At 36.1% G+C, this 18719-nt stretch overlaps 1 protein-coding gene across 1 annotated transcript; it reads right to left on the reverse strand.

Annotated features, from left to right (window-relative positions):
• Positions 1–3409: 3409 nt before the first annotated feature.
• Positions 3410–18719, reverse strand: rab22a (RAB22A, member RAS oncogene family). Its single transcript, XM_065279660.2, has 7 exons — positions 18386–18719; positions 16999–17078; positions 15422–15503; positions 11514–11585; positions 8019–8125; positions 6844–6953; positions 3410–6269 (listed from the first exon to the last, which is right to left on the reverse strand). Exons 1-7 carry the CDS (start codon positions 18419–18421, stop codon positions 6166–6168), a joined length of 591 nt encoding a protein of 196 aa, XP_065135732.1. The 5' UTR covers positions 18422–18719; the 3' UTR covers positions 3410–6165.

Raw genomic sequence — 18719 nt, forward strand, 5'->3', positions numbered from 1 at the left:
ACATCTACCTGACAATGACGTCAGGTACCGCGAGAGCTATTTTAAAGCTCTACTCTAGAGTCGCTCTCGCGATACTCTGATATCATACGGGCATTAGTCTTCGCAGCGTTGCACGAAGTCGAACACACCTAGCGAGAGAGAGAAAAGAGAGATCCGTGACGTCACTGCCCCTGCAGTAGACCATGCATTCTGTAGTGAGGACCAAAGTAAAATTGGGTAATTTTAAAGTAGAAATTTATATTGTCATAATAATGCTAATATTGGTTTAAAAATAGCAAAGCAAAATACCTCTCTGTGAAGCTTTTAGGTTATTTCTGGATGAAAGAAATGCAAGGTTCTTCTGAAGCACCGTATTTTTTAAGAGTGTAAGCTACAGTAATATGCAACCTAGGCATGTGACCTGACAGGTGCTGGCATGATTCTCTGCTTTGTATTGTATTAATTAGCAGCTAATGAAAGGTAATACACCACAAACATTTGCTATTGCAACAGCTATTACAACAAAATATAAATATAGAATAATGTTTATTATAGCTGAGCCCCTGGGCAGGGATTAGAATAGTCCAAGACTAAAATAAATGTAAGAGCTGTCCAAACTGAAAACAACTTGCACTGACATATCTTAAATACAGCAGTGCCCTTTGTTTTGCCTCAAAATGCACACAAGTAATGTTTTTTGCGCCTGATGCTGCACGCACGGGTGGTAGATGTAATGTTTTCGCGCATGCATCAGGCGCAAATGGGTTAAGGCATGTTCAGTTCAGGCCTAGTTCTGGCTTAAGCTAATCCCTGTTCGGGAAACCACCCCTTAGAGACCATCTTTATAACTAACAGAGTTAGTGGGGTGGTACCCTTTCAAAACGTACACCTTTGCCCATAAAGACCATATATTAATACCTCAAATGCACTACATATTATAACATAATGTATACATAAATCTATACATAAATGGGTGGACCTTTTTAAAAAGGGTACTGCCGACAACTTGGAACCATTTCTGGACCATTTTTTCTGATAATTTGTCTGATAGTGTGTGTTTCACCCCAAAAATCTAATTATAATATTAATAATATTTTGACTAAGAAAAATAAAGCCTATTTTTCAGACCATTACGATTATACACTCACCTAAAGGATTATTAGGAACTACTGAAAATTACTAATTTTGTGTTTGACCCCCTTTCGCCTTCAGAACTGCCTTAATTCTATGTGGCATTGATTCAACAAGGTGCTGAAAGCATTCTTTAGAAACATTGGCCTATATTGATAGGATAGCATCTTGCCATTAATGGAGATTTGTGGGATGCACATCCAGGGCACGAAGCTCCCGTTCCAGTACATCCCAAAGATGCTCCATTGGGTTGAGATCTGGTGACTGTGGGGGCCATTTTAGTAAAGTGATTTCATTGTCATGTTCAAGAAACCAATTTTAAATGATTCGAGCTTTGTGACATGGTGCACTATCCTGCTGGAAGTAGCCATCAGAGGATGGGTACATGGTGCTCATAAAGGGATGGACATGGTCAGAAACAATGCTCAGGTAGGCCGTGGCATTTAAGCAATGCCCAATTGGCACTAAGGGGCCTAAAGTGTGCCAAGAAAACATCCCCCACACTATTACACCACCAGCAGCAGCCTGCACAATCTTTTTCCTATTTGTAGTGGAGATGAGTGGTACCTGGTGGGGTCTTCTGCTGTTGTAGCTTAGAAATGGTTGTGCGTGAAAATGAGCAGATTGTGAAATACTCAGACCGGCCTGTCTGGCACCAACAACCATGCCATGCTCAAAATTGCTTAAATCACGTTTCTTTCCCATTCTGACATTCAGTTTGGAGTTCAGGAGATTGTCTTGACCAGGACCAAACCCCTAAATGCATTGAAGCAACTGCCATGTGATTGGTTGATTAAATAATTGCATTAATGAGAAATTGAACAGGTGTTCCTAATAATCCTTTAGGAAAGGGTACATATATTATATATAATTTTTTTTACAAATAAACGGCATCTTCTGCAGAAATGGCACAAGAAAGTGGGCAAAGACTGTAATACATTGTGATAGAGATTTTAATGAAACATATAAGCAATTTTTTCTTTTATTTACTTTTTGACAAAATGTCACAAAATTATTTATTCTCTTTCTCAATAATCAATGGCAAAGCCTTTACTTTCCGCAGTGGCGGGTGGCAACTTCTCTTCCAAAAGGTGGGAATACAAAATATGTGTTTGGATTGTCATATGCCAAAATGTATGTCCAGTGCGTCATGTGAACCCATGTGCATCATGCGTCATGTCAAAATAGGTGCCTGCTGCACACGTGTCGAAAGGATTTATGATATAAAAAATGCTAAAACTGAAGTTTATTTAACTTTTTACTTTTTTCAATGCTGTCACTGGAGCAGTACCCTTTGAAAAGGTCCTAATATGTAACCGTTACAGATGTATACATTTGCTACCAATGGTACACATATAGACTCTTTGGTACCTGTTTTCTAGAATGCACTAATCAAATAAACTGATCTAATATGTATTAAGATTGATTGCTCACCATTAATTAATTGAGCAACAAACATGAACTGCATTATCACACTACCAGCAGTTTTGTTTAGATGGGTTATTTTACAGTTGAACACAAGCTCATGGGTGACGGTTTTACTTGACTCCTGCCAAAGATACTCACATACCACAAGTGTCATATTTATATATATAGCCCACTGGCCAGTACAGCAGGAACGACTCCTGCTGTTAATAGACTCTCAGACCCTCTTCACTCGAAGCACTTACACCCTTTGATTGTAATTATCCGCAGCTTCTTGTTTCAAATAAGAATGATTGAAGCCGCTCAATGTATCCATTCAATTTCATTAATGACAAATAAAAATGGATTTTGCATAATTTTATTATTAATAAAGACATTTCCATTTTGCACATTCACAAATGGCTACTTTCAAGCCTTCATTGCATGACAAAATAACGAAAGAGAAAAGCTAAATGGTAAACAACAAAAAATTAAATGATCAGGTTAAATTATACTTATAAAAGTAATATACTACTTTTGTGTATATTGTTTGTCAGAAAGGTCTGAAAGACTACATATTATTTAATTTACACAATGTGTGGTATCTACAAGTACATTTCACAACTTCCTTAGGGCCAGCCCAAGACTGTTGGCATTGTTCTTCAATCTAAAGACCACATAAACCAAAACCAGACAGCATACTGTCCAGCTTAAGTGTAGCATGTAGTTTCGCTCAAAAGCAAAACCTGTGCTCCCACGCAAGAGGACAGAAAAACTCTGCAAGTGCTTTTCAGCTGGCCAACAATTCGAGAACCTGGCCATGTGGCATTAGTGTGGATCACAGGCTTTGTACGAGACATACACTGAATTAGACATCTAGTCTAATGCATTTCCATGTGTTGTAAAGGTCCTTTAATAAGTATAATAAAAACGTGACATTAGTTGGACTGTTTTCCTTCTCAAGATAGTTTTACACAACATAAAGCACATTAAAAGGTGACGTTTAGGAGTGAAAAACTAAGCACAGGTATGAGTAAGTGGACAATCCATTGGCAATTATGCGGTTTTCTGTATAAACATTAATAAAGACTGCTTTGGAATATAAAGTTGCAAAGCAAGCTATTTCAAAAAGATCAAAACTACAAAGCAATGTTTAAAAGTGCACTCCCCCCGCCAAGTACTGCAAGTTTCATTCTTTTTATTTAACAAGAACCAAATGAAAATATTGAAAAGATAAAAATTCATTTAAAAAAATGCGGGGGGAACATTTTTCAGGGAAAATTTCTATTGTTATTGCACTTGTGAATCCTAAAAATCATTGGCAACACTGCATATAGTTTTATAGGATAAATGAAACTCTATTTTGACATGCTTGCGAACCACACGCTCCCACTTCTTTATGCCAAAACAACATGTCATGTAATGCAATAAACGTAAGAATCCACACAATAAAGAGGTGGTTTGACGTGTTATGTAGTACATTTTACATTGAGTACTGTACATTGCACATTTTAAACTTCATCATTGTGGTTATGCAGCAGACAAATTGCAACAAACTTCGTAAATGTTTTCAATTAACATTTCTACCAACATAAGTTAACATTTGTGAATAATGCTTTATAAATGAGCAATTCAAATAAGCCCCCCCCCTTCAACAAAATTAGAGGACTAAAATAAACATTCAGGTTAAAAACTTGAGGTTAGTGTACTTTAGTTTAGCCAGTAAAGAGTCATTTTGGGGTCAGTAAAAAGCAGAATATTTGGAATAGCATAACTACTCTAAGTTTAAAGGGAAAATATGGAGGTTCAGAGTCTTGTTTTCCTAGTTTCCAGTTTCCCTTGATCAGATATTAAATCGTGGTGGATGTGATGGCCAAAACTTATTTGGCGTAAAAAGTTTATGAGATCATTAGGCCATTTGGCAAGACATTGCAAAATCACATGATCCAGTAAAAATGTCATATATTGGAATGGCAAGGGATCTGAACGGACCTGTTGCCAACTACCACAAATGGTTAAACGGTAATCTCAGAAACATTCAGACGTAGAAAATGTGTTACCAAATGTCTGGCATTCAACTCCCTTAAACTACTGAAGCAGAAAACATGCAAGCAGTTGGAAAAGTTATCATATCTAACACTTTGAAACCTCTACGTTTCAACGTTCATGAAGTTTGGGCAACTTTCACGAAGTGCTAGTGTTGAACTTAACCTCCTAAGACTCTGGTTTTGGTTTTTGGTCCAGCTACACAGAATTAAGTATTATGGTGCAAACATCAAAAAAATTTAATGTCCACATTTGTGGACATCCAGGTCTGGGGAGGTTAAAGGGACATTCCACCTTTTTTTGAAAATATGCTAATTTTCCAGCTCCCCTAGAGTTAAGCATTTGGTTTTTACCATTTTGGAATCCATTTAGTTGATCTCCGGGTCTGGCGCTAGCACTTTTAGCATAGCTTAGCACAATTCATTGAATCTGAAATGAATTGTGGTGATATTACGCATTGCCCTAAAAAATAGTGCCCTTGGTTACTTTCAATAGCAGGGGACTATTTTCGGGCAGTGCATAATATCAAAAAGGTAAGAATCAAATGTATAACTCTAGGGGAGCTGGAAAATGAGCAAACTTTAAAAAAAAATGGAATGTCCCTTTAATGACCTTAATATATGCAATTCAAACAGTAACAATGGTGAGCCAATGTAATGCATTTAAGTGCAAACATAAAAGTCTTTTCCAACTACATAGTCCAGTAACAGGCTGTAATATGGCATCTAAAACTGAAGTAAAATTGTCACTTTTGTTATAATGACGTGGAAACAAGTTAGTATATAAATATAAATGTTAAGTGACTTCACACCTGTCCCACCAATCCTTTACTAAGAAATAGGGCTTGAGGTTAAACTGTTATGTTTAACTTTAAATATGCCTAATATTTACACATTTCATTTATGATTAGTCATTTTAGGCTTTCCTGCTAATGCATATTTATCATATGTATTTGAGTATTAACACTAATCTTCATTTTTTCCACTTTTAAAGAGGACACCAAATGAAGGTAAATTATAGTAATATTGTAACTAAAGAACACTTTTTCTTTGATTTTGGGGTATTTGAAAGTGACCAGGTTTTGTGAGAGTCACCAATTTTATATATGTATAAAAATACAATATATTACTGATGAAGTGCAAAAATATGAAGACAAGAATGCTTACATTTGGACAAAATGCTAAAAATGTAAATATGCAGATCGGCAGACAGTGGCTTTGCAGGACACACATTTCAGAATATTTGCACAAGAACAAGAGATAGAGAGAGCGCGAAAGCAAGACAGCACAGTATCTGATCCGTTCAGCAGGTGTTTTTGTTGCCATCTCATTCTGGGCAGCGATCTACAACCGAAATTGGTCCCTTGGGACATCTGAACAGGGCAGAGGAATAAGATAAGGTTCAACAAGTGTAGGAAGGCCTTTTCCTTCTCTGCATCTGGGAGAATAAATCTAACTGCATATCCTAACCAAACTTCTTTTGTTGGCTTCAAAGGGACATTACGTAACTTCCTCCATGACATCACATTCATCCTTTGCTACTTTCTTTGTTAATAATGGAAAATGAGGGGTCGATGAAGGTTTGGCCGGATCGTTTACGACCACGTCAGCAACAAAAGCGCTCTCTGGTCGACTCTGCTGGTTGGCGTCTTAGTTTGAAGCCCTTGACCGCAGAAGGACCTTCGCCTTCTATAACCGGGATCCTTTGACCTGGAATGAAAAAATAAAATAAATGCACCAATTATTGTAATTATTTTAATTGAATTACACATTTTCTATAAGGTGCACAGGGAATAATTACACATTTATTTGATCAGTCAGCGTATCATTTTTTACATCCACGCTTTAAACATGTGGCGGCAATTAGAAACATGTCTGTAAAATGTAAAGCCTGATTGCAGCTTGTACAAAAGTCATAAGCATGGTTTCAGGCTCCCGCAGGAATGCCCGTGTCTGAAAGGGGTAAGAGCCAAAGCCCATAGTAAAAGATACACATCGTGAAACCCATCCAGTGTCTTGGGTCCAAGTGGTGGGAACAAATATCCACCTAAGCACCATTCTCACCACCGTCAGAATCAATTATAGATCATGCATTTCATTAGGACTTTAATAATGCAACGTACAGCATTTATTACAACTATGCTTTTTAAAAGCTCAATCAAGGACAGACAAAATAAAATCAAGCACAGTCAGGTCAAATAAAACTTCTGTGTTGAGTTATCGGCAAGGCTAGATTTTTCAAGTCTCGAAATGAACAATAACTACTAGTGAAGAATTGACTCACTTATCTGAATAAAGATCTCATTGATGTTAATGGAATTTTTGGCACTGGTTTCAACAAATATGGCATGAATAGAGTCAGCGTAGTCCTTGGCGTCTTTCTCTGTCACCTCTCTGGAAACATGAAATAAAGCAGTGCAAAATGAATAAACATGAAGCATTTAAAACCATTCTGGCATGTTTGCATTATATTTTGATTTTAATGTGTGAGACTACATGAGCATTTTTAAACTCGTCTATCTTTTTGTGATGGCGGTGTATGCCACACAAACGGTAAACTATTGTGTGCAAGCTGTTGCACCTGTCACCTGATCACAGGTGATGATCGGATTGCACCTGTGCTACACCTATCGGCCCGGTCACATTGACAACATATCAGTTTTCATTTGGATGAACCACCTAGCCTGTAAGCTTTTCTTCATTTTGAAAACTAGATTTCATGCTTTTTAAAGAAAATACAAATAGTGTTTGGCTGCATTGCTATGACGCAAAGATGTTTTGAGTGGCTTTAAGAGTATTGCTATACAGTACGCCGAGTAGATTTTAGTGAATCCTTATGTGGTTTTCTGGGTGGTTGTTGGGATTTTTATATAACAGGACACCCAGCTGCTAATACACTTTCAAGCACAGCCCTGTTTGACATACAATTCTTCCTCGTGGACGAATAAAGGGACAAAACATCACAGTTATTTTGACAATTGGAATCTCAAGCAGTATCTAGGGAACATCAACTTATAAATGATGGCGGTGAAACACCGAGATTGGCATCAGTTTTTAAGCCTCCTGTGCCCGACTGAACAATCGAAAGAATTTTCCCAGATATTTATTGCCCGAATGCTTGCGGCACAATCGCTATTCCTCAGATTCAACGTCTTGGTCTTTACAGTCTTGAGATGTAAATTACCACCGCATTGACAGCCGACTTGTGCTGCCAAAAAAAGCAATGGTGAACCAAGACGTATCATTGGACCTGTGGGAAGAATGAAGCAATTTCAACTGGAAAGATAAATTGCAGACAGGGTGGATTTTTCACACAAGTCGTGCAAATGGTAACACGGTGTGCGTGTGCTTCTTTTGCCGTCGTCAAATTGAGTTGACAGCCACTGTGGGCGCATCCCTTCAATCTGAATGGATATGACGGGATGTGGTGTCTTTTGTGGGGTAGACGATGAAATTCACCTGGCATCTGAGAGATCGCATTTGTTGCCAGCAATGGCAACCACTATGTTGGGTGGTCCGTGCTGGCGAAGTTCCTTCACCCAGTTCTTTAAAGTCTGAAATGATTCCTGTGTGTGAGAGAAAGAGATATTCAAGCTTAAAATGTCAAAGGTTGGTGCATCAACTGCTTGGGAATATGATGAGACTTTATAGTTGAAAAATTAAAAAACTGTCATAATCTATTCACCCTCATGTTACATACATTAAATATATATGTATTGAGATTAGGTATTTTAATACATGCAATCTCCAACTTATATTATTTTTAAACACTGAAAGTGAATGGTGATCAGTGGCTACAAAACGTGCTTAAAAATTATATTTTATACCTTCTAAGGCCAGGCTGACACTGCAGATTTTTTATTAATTATTATGAAATCTGGTTGCAGCATGCACACATTAAGAGAATCTAGACATCTCTTAAATCTTTAACATGCTCACACTACAAGATTTGAGTAGCATGGTGCATCACACACTACAGGATATTATTAAGATTATCGTTCCAGTAACACCAAAAACATTTAAGCTTTTTCAACTTAAAATTTTAATTTAAAGGATTAGTCAATTTTCTTTAAAAAAAAAAAAATCTAGATAATTTACTCACCACCATGTCATCCAAAATGTTGATGTCTTTCTTTCTTCAGTCTAGAAGAAATTATGTTTTTTGAGGAAAACATTCCAGAATTTTTCTAATTTTAATGGACCCCAACACTTAACAGTTTTAATGCAGTTTAAAAATGGCAGTTTCAAAGGACTCTAAATGATCCCAAACGAGGCATAAGGGTTTTATCTAGCGAAATATTTTTGGCAAGAAAAATAAAAAATAAGCACTTTTAAACCACAACTTCTCGTCTTCCTCCGGTCATGTGACGCGTTAGCGCGACCTCACGTAATTGCGTAATGAAGTGGAAAGGTCACGTGTTACATATATGAAACTCACTTTTGCAGACCATTTTAAACAATAAACTGACACAAAGACATTAATTAGTATCATTCCACATACAACAACGTCTGAACGGTCCTCTTTCAACACACTTGTAAACACTGGGGCGTAGTTTTGCATACGTCATCCGTGACCTCTTGACGTGTTGATGTATAATGTGAGGTCGTGCTGGCGCATCACACAACCAGAGGAAGACGAGAAGTTGTGGTTTAAAAGTGCATTTTTTTGTCTTGCCAAAAAAGACAATCGTTTCGCTAGATAAGACCCTTATGGCTCGTTTGAGATCGTTTAGAGTCCTTTGAAACTGCAATTTTAAACTGCATTAAAACTGTTAAGTGTTGGGGTCCATTAAAGTCCATTTAAATGTGAAAAATCCTGGAATGTTTTCCTCAAAAAACATAATTTCTTCTCGACTGAACAAAGACAGACATCAACATTTTGGATGACATGGTGGTGAGTAAATTATCTGGATTTTTTTTAAGAAAATGGAATAATCCTTTAAAGGTGCCTTAGAATGTAAAACTGTATTTACCTAGGCATAGATGAGTAATACTATTTCTGTACATGGTAATGACATATTGTGAGCTTCAAACATAATGTTTCCTCCTTTTAACTCATTGACGAGTGATCTCGTCAATTAAGAGAAAACGCTTCCTTGCCAATGACGAGAATTTCCGGCTTTCTGCAATACCGCAATTATCGCAACGTTTACAACCCCGGAAGTAACGCCTCACATGAAAGAGAAAGAACTCTGTGTGTGTTTTAAAGATCACTCTGGATTTGATCTCTAACAAAAGTCCTTCACAAAAATTTATCTCAGCTTTTTGCTCAAAATTTTGTGTTTTTGAACTGGAACCTACCCATATTTGAGAGGTGATAAAAATGAAAGGTTTTTTTGTTTGAAAGCAAAGGGTCTGTTCTTTCATTTGATATATTGTATGTTTAAATATTTAAAGAAGAACATTTTCGGAAAGCCATTAAACTTTTGAGAAAAACATGAAAAATGTTGGTGCTGACTGGCAACTTTTTTTTTTAAAAACGCTGGCGGGGAAAGAGTTAATGAAAACCTTGTGCACCGACTGTGACATTAAAATCGTAATGTACGCCCCAATATTAAATTTCACATTAAATTAATTACAATGTTGTTACAATGCTAAAACAAAGTTATGACTGCCAAGCTAACACTATATGCTAGTTAATGCTATATGCTAATGTTTAGGCTGCCTAGTTCTACTATTGACGTTAAAGTTGCGTTTTGCAGGTCCATGTAAAAAAAAAACACACAGGAACGTTCATCTCCAATCTACGAATAATTGATTATTCCTCAAAATCTGTATTTTGGTCCGATACAGGCTCAAACATTTAGTCACAGAGCTACTGAACTAAACGGTTCTGTGCAACAGCCAATGAGAGCAGAGCTCAACATTATTATTCATGACCTTTTCAAATAAGGTAATATTGGACGTTTCTGGATCATTTTTGCACTTAATAAAGTCACATACCTTCTATGTAGATATCAGAGAACAATTTAACATATTATTTCAATGCATTCTTTGGCACCTTTAATTAGACATTTTATGAGGAAAAAACTTAAAACACCTAAAACATTTAAGTTTTTTCAACCTAAAATTTTCATTTAAAGTGAGAAAAAACTTTTTACAGTGCAGCTGTCTTGCCTCCACACTTCTGTAAGCTGTTTCTCCTTCTCCACTGACTACCAGATGCGTACAGCAGCTTGTTTATTTGGTTGCTGTTTCAAAATATTTGTCGTTCACCCTATCGCTCATTGGCTATTGCAAAAGAATTGACGTAAAAACTGATTTAAAATTACAATATCAATCATGTTTGATATGATGGGGTGGTCTCCGATTTGCTTGTGAGCAGATCAGGAGGTGTAAAATTTGATTTGTAAACGTCACGTTACATGATAATCTGAACCCGAACATTGGAACAGATTTTCGATTTTCTCTCGGGATTCTCAAGAGGGGAAAATCAGGCCGAAAATCCTGTAGTGTGATCCTGGCTTTTATCCATACAAGCACAAACAAAAATGTACATCATTACGCACTGAACATCTTGGAATGACTCAAATCTTATTGCACGGTTTCACATGATTAAACATTTTGATTCAAAACCCTGTGGCATTTGGTGTCAATTATGTATCGTACGCTCACAGTTAGTTTATATGAACTTAAATTTCAGTCATACAAGTCAAGTAATATAGATATTTTTTGATGATCAGTGAATGTAACCAGAAAAAAACTGCACAGTAGACGCAGACCAGAAAACTACTTCTAATGGCTTTGTGTGTACCGAAAATTAAGTGACGACTCATTGCAATTCATGCTTTCAGCCCATAACTCATTTTGTGTTCCTTACACACACGCACAAAAAAGTTTCGAGTGACTTGAGAGTGAGTAGATGATGACAGAATTCATTGTGGGATGAACTATCCTTAATAACTTTAACAGTAGTAAGATTTGTGTTGTAAAAATGAAGAGACATTTCAGTACCTCTTTAGTGATGTCATACACTATGATCGCTGCCGCAGAGCCTCTGTAGTACATAGGAGCAAGGGCGCGAAACTGGATGGAGCGTGCACATGAAAGGAAAGAAAAGTTACACCAGTATTTACAAAAGGTGCAAGACCCCATCATCACTGATAACATCCTGGCGACCGATCTCAACTTACATGTGCTTATTATCACAACTTTGAAAGAATTTGTACATTTTGGCAGAGGTCCCCTTTTGAGTTTCGCACCAATTAAACGGACAACCCAAAAACAAACAAACGCGTGTTATTCCAGTGTGTTCCTTACAGATTTCACACAGAACTCGGAGTCACCGTTAAAGCCTAAAGGAGAACTTGTGTTTCGGAAAGTCGTGCCAAAGGGGCTTGAGTTAGGAGCTGTAGAAAAGGCACATCAACACATGTGGGACCCATCAGAGGAAAGATGAGCATGATGTGTCAGACCGAGTTAGTGTTTTAATCATTATGAAATAGCATATTTGGGTTTTTCAACAGCCGGTCATCAGAAATAAAAAAATAAGACGCAGATTAATAAAAACAAGCTGGATCGAGTATGCCATTACACTGGGGGGAGCAAAAAGAGGGTAAAAGTGCAGTAGAGAGAGAGAGTGATTTAGAGAGAGATGGTAGAAAAGAGACCAAGTAAGAAAACATGAGAAGAAACCTTGTTTTTCGAGAAGAACTTAATTTCTGAAGTTTAGGTCTGAAAAATAATACTGCAATTAGCCGATGCGCGTCACTATAACCCTCAAACTCAAATAGATGCTATTAAAAAAAATTAATTTGTAAGTTTTGGCACATGATTGGGATCTTACAGGTTTACAAATGACTGCGGTTTTAAATGAGTGCCAAGAGCTGTGAATGTTTGCACAGTAAATTTAATGCTTATTTGTGCTTATTAACAGAATATTTAATGAAAAATCTTCGTTCAATGCACAAAACCCAATTATAAACGTGTTTTAAGAATGTAGAATTTGTAGCAATGTTGCAATAACATAAATTCATTTAATTTAAGCCAAAGTTAGCTGTGATCAATGCACCAGTAATACATGGGCTCAGCTAAGATAACATATACGAATAACAATTAATCTCTTTAAACAATTCAAAGTATATTATTTTATTTTAAAAAAATCTGAATTTGAATTGGATTCGAATTTATATACCGGCTACAGCCAAAAAAGAGAGCCAGAAAAGATCTCCTTGTTGCCAATAAAATAAATAAATCCCCTTGACGGACACACTTTGTAGCTGATTTTGGCCCTTGAAATCATTACAAAAAGGAAGAGGAAATGTTTCGACTTAGTTGCAGATACGGTAATGTCCAAGACCACACATTTTTAAAACTGACTAGTATGTGGGTTGCATAACTAGTACATTGAACCCTATATAATGATTTATACAGTGGAGGTGTTGAATGCTTAATTCTGATTGCAGAGTTCCCACACCTTAGTTAACTTAAAATTCAAGGACCTTTCAAGGACTTTCCAGGTCCAATACTCTCAAATTCAAGGACTAAATGTGGGGACACATATCAAGTGAAAGCAAGGTTACATCGTGTTGCCTTTAAAGATACATTGTTACAGTTCCCTTTCAAGGGAACTCACGCTGCGTCACTGCGGTGACACTTTGGGGACGCCTCCAGGGGTAAGTGCGTCTGAATGTGTATATCAAATTCAACCAATAGTGAGGCTGAACGACAAAGACAAGGTGACGCGAGAGCCAGGAAGTATATCGCTATCTGAAATATTGCCAAAGACGGCATTACAGGGATGCAGGAAGTATGGCAAGGGAGACGCAGCGTCTCGTTCCCTTCTCAAGGAACAACAGTTACGTAACCCGAGACGTTTTCATTTGTCAAACACAACTATGCAAATTTTGGTATGAAGTATAAGTCTAGAATTTTTATGATATTATCCTACAGTACACTACACAGGGAATAATATGGATTTTTTTCCAGAAAACTTAGATTCAAGCACTTTCAATGACCTGTATCTATATATTTTCAAAACCTTCCAGGGCCTTGAATTTTTTTCCCCAGATTCACAAACTTTCAAGGATTTCTGGGACCCCTGGGAACCCTGTGATTGGTTCATAATCAATGGATGTTATTTCTGTAAAATGCACACCTAACCTGTCAAATATGTGGGGAATAAATTAAGACAGGCTGTTGAATTATTTGGAAAAAATGCACACCCCAAGGCGGCAATGCTTTTACACCGAAGGTGTGCATTATTTTTAAACAATTCAACGGACTGGAGTCAATTATTCTGCTTATACCATTGTTACCACAGACTTGCTCTTATTTGCGTGCATGGTTATTTTAAGTCATTTAACAAGTTAGGCGTGCGTTTTACAGAAAAATAATCAACACCCGTTTAACATTTTTTAACCGATCAGAATAAAGCATTCAACAACCATGTGGTATAAATCATTATATGATCGTCGTGTCGCATTACCGTCTTGGGTGTGCATTATTTTTTAATAATTCAACAGTTATTCCTTACTTATAGGTTTAGGGTCACGTTTACGAACCAATCTTTTAAAAAATGCGTAATAATTTGATTTCAAACTATCATAGTTTTCACCACAAATGTAAGTCTACTCTTCTGAATAGGTTTTTTTATTATAAACATAAGAAATGCTAAAGAAAAAATCTAGATAACCGGTTGATTTATATCTCATCCCATTCGTATTAAAAAACACCCACAAACTAAAGACATGGCGCAAAGCCATTCACAATCTCTCCAGTGTTGTTCTGAAAAGCAATGTGCCAGATAATTATTCAATCAGTAGTCTGACAGCATTAGAAAAGCCAGCTACAGCTTCTGCCAGGGTACACGAATCTGTGAATAAAACTGTCTGACATAACAATAGGAGACAGAGAGAGAAAGAGAGACAGAGAAAGAGAGAGAGAGAAAGAGACAAAGAGGTTCTGGCTTCAGTTTCCCTTCTATAACTTTTATCTCTGACAAGGCCTAGCGTTTCATCCCATCAGCCTCTGGGGCAAAGCAAAGCAGACATGACCCCTTCTACCAATGCGATGATGATGATGATGAACTCGCACCATCCTCACCACTGGGAAAATATCAAAGCATTAAACACTACCAGATGAGGAGATGAGGAGAGGCAGGCCAGAAATCAAGGGCTTCACCATTGCGCGGTCCCCATACGCTTGTTATGGTTAAAAAATATGCTTTTTATTTTTGGGTTTTTCTAAAAGCAGTGTAAATTGCATACATGAATTCTTTATATTATTTATGATGTCAAAAACTCATTATTTGTACAATCTCAGCATACTTTGTAAATATTTTCTGTGTGAAATCTGACCTTTTGCAAAATGTAGTGCAGCTGGACAAAGACACAACATTGCCTGATTGTGGTCTGTAATAATGAAATACGGTATCACCAAAATGTTCTTTGTATTATATTATTTTTTTATTTTAAGGTTTAAATAAACAAAGTTTCATAATTTCAGTGTGGTCTCAGATTTTTGGATCTGTCTTTAAGAAGAAATTCCTTAACACTGGAATAACATTGGAATGATTCTGTTTTTCTAGCAGCTTGTGTGGGCCGCTTGGCATTCAACATTTAGCATCACATAACATCGTAGACAAACATGAGAGGAGATCAGATTGCAAATAAGCACAAGACTGCTGTCAAATTGTAAGTAGCGATAAATATCTGCCACAATTTGACTTAACTTCAAATGCCACTTATGAGCATTTTTGATATGTGAAATATATACATTTTATCTCTTCTGGTGTGTAAAGATATATTCATACACACAAATCAACAAGTGAAATAAGCACTGCAATACTGCCCTCTGTTGGAATATAAACATATTAGAAATAAGGTACTTGCACATGTGTTTGTAGTTTTTGTTGTATTTACCCTTTCTTGTCCTGCTGTGTCCCAAATGAGGTATTTGTGAAGCTCATTTTGGTACTGCACAGTCTTGGTCATAAACGATGCTCTGAAAACAAAACCATATGACAAGTCAAAATCATTTTAAAACACATGCAAGTATCTTATGTTGATGCCTATACATTGGCCTTTATTTGAGGTATCGTCTGATAAACCTTTTACGTTCGGCCAGTAAATCTTTCTGCTCCTAAAATTAATTTTTCCTGAAGAAAAGCCACTCATATGTAAAGCCAGATGGTAAAACGACCAATTATTGTGATATTACGCTGTTACGCATAATACGCATAACAACACCGACATGCAATCTTATTCAAACAGTATCGTGAGGTGTCAGATTTGCAGCCCAGCAGTAACCCTATCTAAACAAAACTGAACATTGTATCTCACAATTTTTTTTTACATAGAGACAGATGAGCAAAAACAGCATACATTTTTATTGATCAATTAATATCTTTTATCTAATGAATAAAATACATGTGTGATTACAAATGGATTATCTGCCTCAACCAATAAAAACCCCATATCGGTCGACCACTAAGTGTGTTATTATGACTGTACGTCTGTGTGTTCCTCGTGTGATATTGCTTTAGTTTACTGTTGGGGAGTAATTTAAAACTGTAAAGTATCCCAGCGCTGTCCTATATCAACACTCAATCCTATTCAATTTTGATTCGTGTAATTCAACTACATGAGGTCACACTTAAAATCAGTCACACACTACATAAGTGTAAAGCGTATCCTGCATTTAACAATCCACTTGGTATATTGAATTACCTAAAGGCTTACTGAAAAGAAAACGCTATCAAATTTAGACTCAGACGATTAAACAATATGCCAAGTAACATATCAAACTCTAATGGAAATTTTTTTAAATATTGCTGTTTGGATTGCGCCCACAACGATCTATAGATTTAGCTAGAATGATGTTAAAAGTACATATAAAGAAAGATATTATTATTACATCATTAAAACAAATAACCCAGCAGGTTGTTTTCTTTAAAACAGCGCCTTCCAACACATACTCCTTTTCAATATAATAAATATCAAATTTTATTTGCTTGAAACTGCTTCCAAGCCAAGACTTGTGGTGTTTGCAGTGTGCCAGTTTTCAAAATGTACACTTTAGAATATGGCAAAAACGACATTACAGTAGAGCTGCCTAACGATTAGTCACGATTAATCGTTTGCAGAATAAAAGTTTTTGCTTACATATTAAAAATGTGTGTGTAATGAGTATAATAATTATGTATATATAAATGCACACACATGCATGTATATATTTAAGAAATATTTGCATGTGTATAAACATTTGTATTTACATATCATTTATAAATATAATTATTTATTATATCAATATATTTTTTCCTTAAAATTATACATACATGTGTTTGTATTTATATATACATAATATCTGTTGATGTACTGTGTATAATAATTATGTAAACAAAAACTTTTATTCTGCAAACAAATAGTCGTGACTAATCATTAGGTAGCCCTACATTACAGTAAAAAAACACTGAAAGCGTGTTTCGCAATGATCTTACCCAATCGTGGGATTAATGTTAGGGTCAAAACTATCCTCCACAAACCTCCACACGATACTTGACTTTCCAACCCCCGTTTCCTATAAAACAAGATGGAAATTTGTAGACAATACACACAGCATTTTAGATCAACTCATATTTATATATTGCAACAATACATATTTGTCCACATCTTGTGGATAAGTATTAGTTAAATGTATGAAAATTGTTTTTGTATATCATCTTTTGTATATATTGACTAAGCCTAATCTGATCTGTTTTCAAATTGAAATTAATTAACAAGTACACATCATGTGATTACCAACTTTCATTAATTTAGATACTAGCTGTTGCATTAGCTCATGTCAGCTCTGAGAAAAATGAGGAAGATAATCTAAATAAGTTTTCAATAACCGAAAGAAAAAGTATTTTAGTATCCTTAAGTAATTTCTATAGCAGCCTTAGTAAAATTCCTAGAAACAAGTGTTTTTTAACCTTAAAGGGATAGTTCACCCAAAAATGAAAATTCTATCATTTACTCACTCTCATGTTGTCCTAAACTTGTAGGAGTTTTTTTTTTTTTTTGATAAACACAAAAGAAGATATTTAGATAAATAATGGTTAGCATACAGCTGCTGTAACCATTGACTTCCATAGTAGGAAAACAAATATTATGGAAGTATTGTGATAAATGATTATGTCAATATTTTGATAAATGATGGTTAGTACCCATTAAATTCCAATGATTTGTTTTTCCTACTATGGGAGTCAATGGTTACAATCGGCTGTGTGCCCATTGTTTATTAAAATATCTTATTTTGTGTTCATCAGAAAAAAGAAATTAATACAGATTTAGAATAACACGAGGATGAGAAAACGATGACAGACATTTCATTTCGGGGTGAACTATCCCTTTAACATAGTAAAAATTACAGTATATACTGTAGCTAATACCATAATACTGCTGAATGTTACAGAGTATACTTTAACAAATTGTAGTAATTATTACTATACTTTACTACTGCATACTAAAGGAAATACTAAAGTATATCACATTATTTTTTTTCATGTGGGTGGGTTTAAAAATATTGCTGTTAAAAGCAGGCTGAGTCTAAAAACATCAAGGTGTGAAATGCATGCTAGCGTGAAAGAGTAACACAACCCAAGGCATTTCACATCCCCACTTGAATTGGGTCAATGACGTCACCAGCTCTTAAATATTACCATAGTACCTCAGTGATGACCAAAGCTTGCACAACAGGTAAAACCACCGAGCACTTTTTTGCAAGTCATAACTTGCGATTACACATTAATGATCAAGTATAAAAAGCGATCAAAAGACAACACGCACAAAAAATGCAATCCACCGCCCTCAAGTCAACTAATAAAAAGTGAACGGTTATCTTACCCCAAGCAGGCATACTTTCAACTCTCTTAGAGACATGTTCACCTCCAAACTAATAAAAACTTGCCGAACATTCCAGTTACGTTCATAAACCCGATCGACAACAATTTCTATTTGACGTAAGCTTAAAAAAACACAAACACGGATCGTGTATCCACACAATAGTATCAAATAATTGCTCTTTAGCGAAACGCGCAATATAACGCGGTTGTGTGATAAAGTAACACAACTAGAGTTATTTTTTAAGACAGTTAAATGGTTTAGATGTTAAATTAGTGATCGATTAGTCGCGACGCGAGCTGCTCGCCCGTCGCCATCTTGAACTCCGGCTGACGAG

The sequence above is a fragment of the Paramisgurnus dabryanus genome, chromosome 7, assembly GCF_030506205.2.
Source record: "Paramisgurnus dabryanus chromosome 7, PD_genome_1.1, whole genome shotgun sequence".
Taxonomy (NCBI): Eukaryota; Metazoa; Chordata; class Actinopteri; order Cypriniformes; family Cobitidae; genus Paramisgurnus; species Paramisgurnus dabryanus.